This window comes from Arachis duranensis, chromosome 3 (genome assembly GCF_000817695.3).
Source record: "Arachis duranensis cultivar V14167 chromosome 3, aradu.V14167.gnm2.J7QH, whole genome shotgun sequence".
Lineage (NCBI taxonomy): Eukaryota > Viridiplantae > Streptophyta > Magnoliopsida > Fabales > Fabaceae > Arachis > Arachis duranensis.
Genome location: NC_029774.3, coordinates 1,041,123 through 1,044,620, shown reverse-complemented (window position 1 = coordinate 1,044,620; position 3,498 = coordinate 1,041,123). Strand labels below are relative to the sequence as shown.

The 3,498-nt window shown below is 27.3% G+C and overlaps 1 protein-coding gene across 1 annotated transcript in view; it reads right to left on the bottom strand.

Moving 5' to 3' along the window:
• LOC107477108 (UDP-glycosyltransferase 86A1-like) overlaps window positions 1–2,120 on the bottom strand; it is a 7,116-nt gene extending 4,996 nt beyond the window's left edge. Inside the window, exon 1 of the mRNA XM_016097072.3 lies at window positions 1,604–2,120. Within this exon, the coding sequence (XP_015952558.2) occupies window positions 1,604–2,120 (517 nt within the window). The remainder of the gene's footprint in view (window positions 1–1,603) is intronic.
• Window positions 2,121–3,498: the final 1,378 nt, after the last annotated feature.

The window sequence follows — 3,498 nt, the reverse complement described above, 5'->3', positions numbered from 1 at the left end:
ATAAAAAATATTTTTAGAAAAATTAAAAATTTTAAAAGATTAATTTTTATTTTTTTAATTTTTACTTTCTTAAATTATAAAGTTTAATTTTTTTATTTAAAGTAGAAAATTAAAATTTAGCAATAGGACAAGAACACTCTCCTCCTCACTTGCCATTATGATAATGATCTCTCTCATGCAGTTTGAATCTCACCCACATATATATGGATGTTTACTCCTCATAAACCGTTGTAAGCTACAAGGGTTTATGTCAATTCCCACTCCTTCATAAACCATTGCTGGTAGCAAGGTTTTATGAAGATTTACATGCAATTATAAACCGTGGTAGGTTCCCACGATTTATGCTCATTTTCATCCAACAGGTAAACCGTCCCTACCAACTACGGTTTATGTACAAATAAAAAATCGTAGTTGGCTCTCACGGTTTATATAATAATGAAATTTACACAAGTACGTAACAACTATCTATTTTGCACATTTGGGTAAAAGATTCATACATTTTATTTAAATACGTAAATTGCCCTAATTTTGAGCTTTACTAGTATATGGAGTATCTATCTGATCTCAAAGGTTCCTTAAAAAATGCAAAAAATAAAAAGATTCATAAGTGAAAGGTTCCTAAAATCTTCGAATATTCATTATTGTTAAAAACTTAAAAGCCTTGGCTTTGTTTTTGGTAAAAATCTACTATTACTTTCAAAACATTAATAATTAATTTAAAATAAAGATGTCTAAATATGATATTTTCAAATAATAACAACCTTAGATCGAGAATACCATAAAAACTATATAAAAAAAGTTATTAAAAAATTACTTATATTTTAAAATAATAACAACCTTAGATCAGATCATAATAAAATTCTAGTGACCTTTATCGATATAGATGAACATCTACTTTTTATTATGCATGTCAAGAGAATAACGATGATGAATAAAATTTATTTATTTTTATCAATATTTAGTCAATATTCTAAATTTTAAGTACTAAGTAATAAATTTTGAACTTTAAACACTCACCTTAATAGTACATAAATAAAATATTGAGCCAAAATAGTAACTAATATATAATATTGATAAAAAATGTTAGTTCTCTATCATTTTTCTATCATGTAATTAATATGTTTAAAGATCATAATCCATAAGATCTCTGTATTAATAAGTAATAACCTATGGTAGATTTACTTTGTGGTTTAATTTTCATGCACATCGTTAGTAATCCCATGACTTTACATTAGACTAAGAATACGTTTGGGAAGCTTTAAAAGTAATTTTTTTGAATTTTTAACTTATAAAAAATAATAGTATTAATGTTTGGTGCAATTTTTAAAATTACATTGTGGCTTTTTAAGAAACAATTTAGAAGTTTATAAAGAAATTAAAAAAAATAACTTCTCTCGTAATACTACTATTTTTTATCACATTTTATAAAATAAGTACTTTTAGAACAAAAAATTCAAATACAAAATAATTTATTTATAAACTACTTTTAATATAGTCATTTATTATTAAAATATTTTTTTTAAAATAACTTAATTAAACTGTTTATCCAAACTACATAATATAAATATATGACAAAAATTAAAAGATTAATACTTTTGATTACCATGGGAAGCAAAATGGCCATTGTTGATGAGAAGATCCATGTGATAGTAAAGTGTATAAACCAAAGCAGGTTCTGTCCAAAAAGAAGCACACACCAAACCATGCTTCTTTGCAATGGCGGATCCCCAAACGTAGAACGTGTCCACGATCAAGCAACTCACCGCCGGCGCCGAACACTTCACCATCTTAGCCACCAGCTCATCCACGTGCGCCGACATCACGTGCACCAACGCCGCCGTGAACTGGTCGTCATTCAGGGACCTGTCGAATTCCACCGGGAGGCCGTCGGACACCGTCGCGTAGCGTATGTCAAGCCCCGATCCTCGTACGGCCTCAAAGATGTCACCACCATCGCCATTGTTTGCTTTTGTGGTTTGGTGGTGAATGGATTTGGTGTTGACGAAGGTTATGGTGAAGCCGCGGGATGCGAGGCTGATGGCGAGGTTCACCGCCGGAATGACGTGGCCTTGAAGTGGATATGCGAACAATATGGCGTGGGGGTTTTCTTTTTTTGCCATGGACAAAGCCAGGGTTTTTTTTTATATATATTATTGCTGAATTCAAGCTCGCGAGTTTTGGTGAGATTTTGAAGGGTTCTTATAGAATTATTTTTTTCTGTAGATAGACTAGGATATTTGTATTTTATAAACATAAAAATAAAAATGATTTTAATTTGGTAAATATAATAACTAGTATTTGGTACAAAAACAAAAAAAATCAATAAAATGACACAAAAATGAGAATTATTCTTATCTTTTAGTATATATTAACATAATTGTTTTAAATAGGTATCTAATAGCCGATTTCAATTATACATGCATGGAGTTTAGGCGTAATAATGCTTTGATTATGAAAGATATATAACATATGAGAAATTTATTTAATCCTTTTATTAATCACCACAAAATCATGTAAAATATATATACTGTGACAATTAATAATTGGTGCTATTCAATAATTCAATTGCATATTATAATATAAATTGACACAAAATAAATTACATATGTCTTATATATATATAGCTATTATCTAATTATTTAGGTTTGATCTGTTTAACTACTAGTCATCCCTACCCTAAGTCTCGGAGAACGGAAGCTGATGAAGCCATATGCAAGATTATGAGCTTCTTGCTGATTGGATTAAGAATTAGAAGATATAGCTATTATTGCCACTTGTTGGTTGTTACCTTGTATATACGCGTATTCATCAACGATTATGTTTTGTTCAGTCACTAAAATTAGTTTTTAATATAAAATATATATTAAAATATAATAAATATTATATGTATTTATACATAAATATATAATAATTAATTTTAGTAACTGATTTTGATATATAAATAATATTTAAAATTTATTATTTTCTATCCTTATTTTTCAACAAAAAATATATACTTTATAATATATTATGATAATTTTTTTTTTCTCCATAGGTATAGCTTATTATGAGGATTTTTAACACACACATAAAAAGTGTCGGTACAGTTTGTTTAGTTGATGACTTTTATTATAGAGAAAATAGCATCCCTCTTTCTTAAAAAAATGTAAACAATATTCTTCTATTTATAAAATCTATATATACTTATCTGAAATTAAAATAAACTACTCTTTTATTTAGCCATTTTATAGAAATACTTATTAATAACAATAATAATTTATATATAGATATATCATATATGTAAATTAGTGATAATTTTTATTGATTCAAATTACAACAACAACAATAATAATAATTGTTGAGCTAATTTTGATTTTAGGTTAAGTTATAATGACAGATATTGTTTTGGATAGAAAGCTAAATATTATTTAATGTGAGTGTTAGTAATGCAGCCTCAAATGTCCAAATTCATATTGCTTCAATCCAAGACTAGCTAGTGCTTTAGCCATGTAAAAAGAT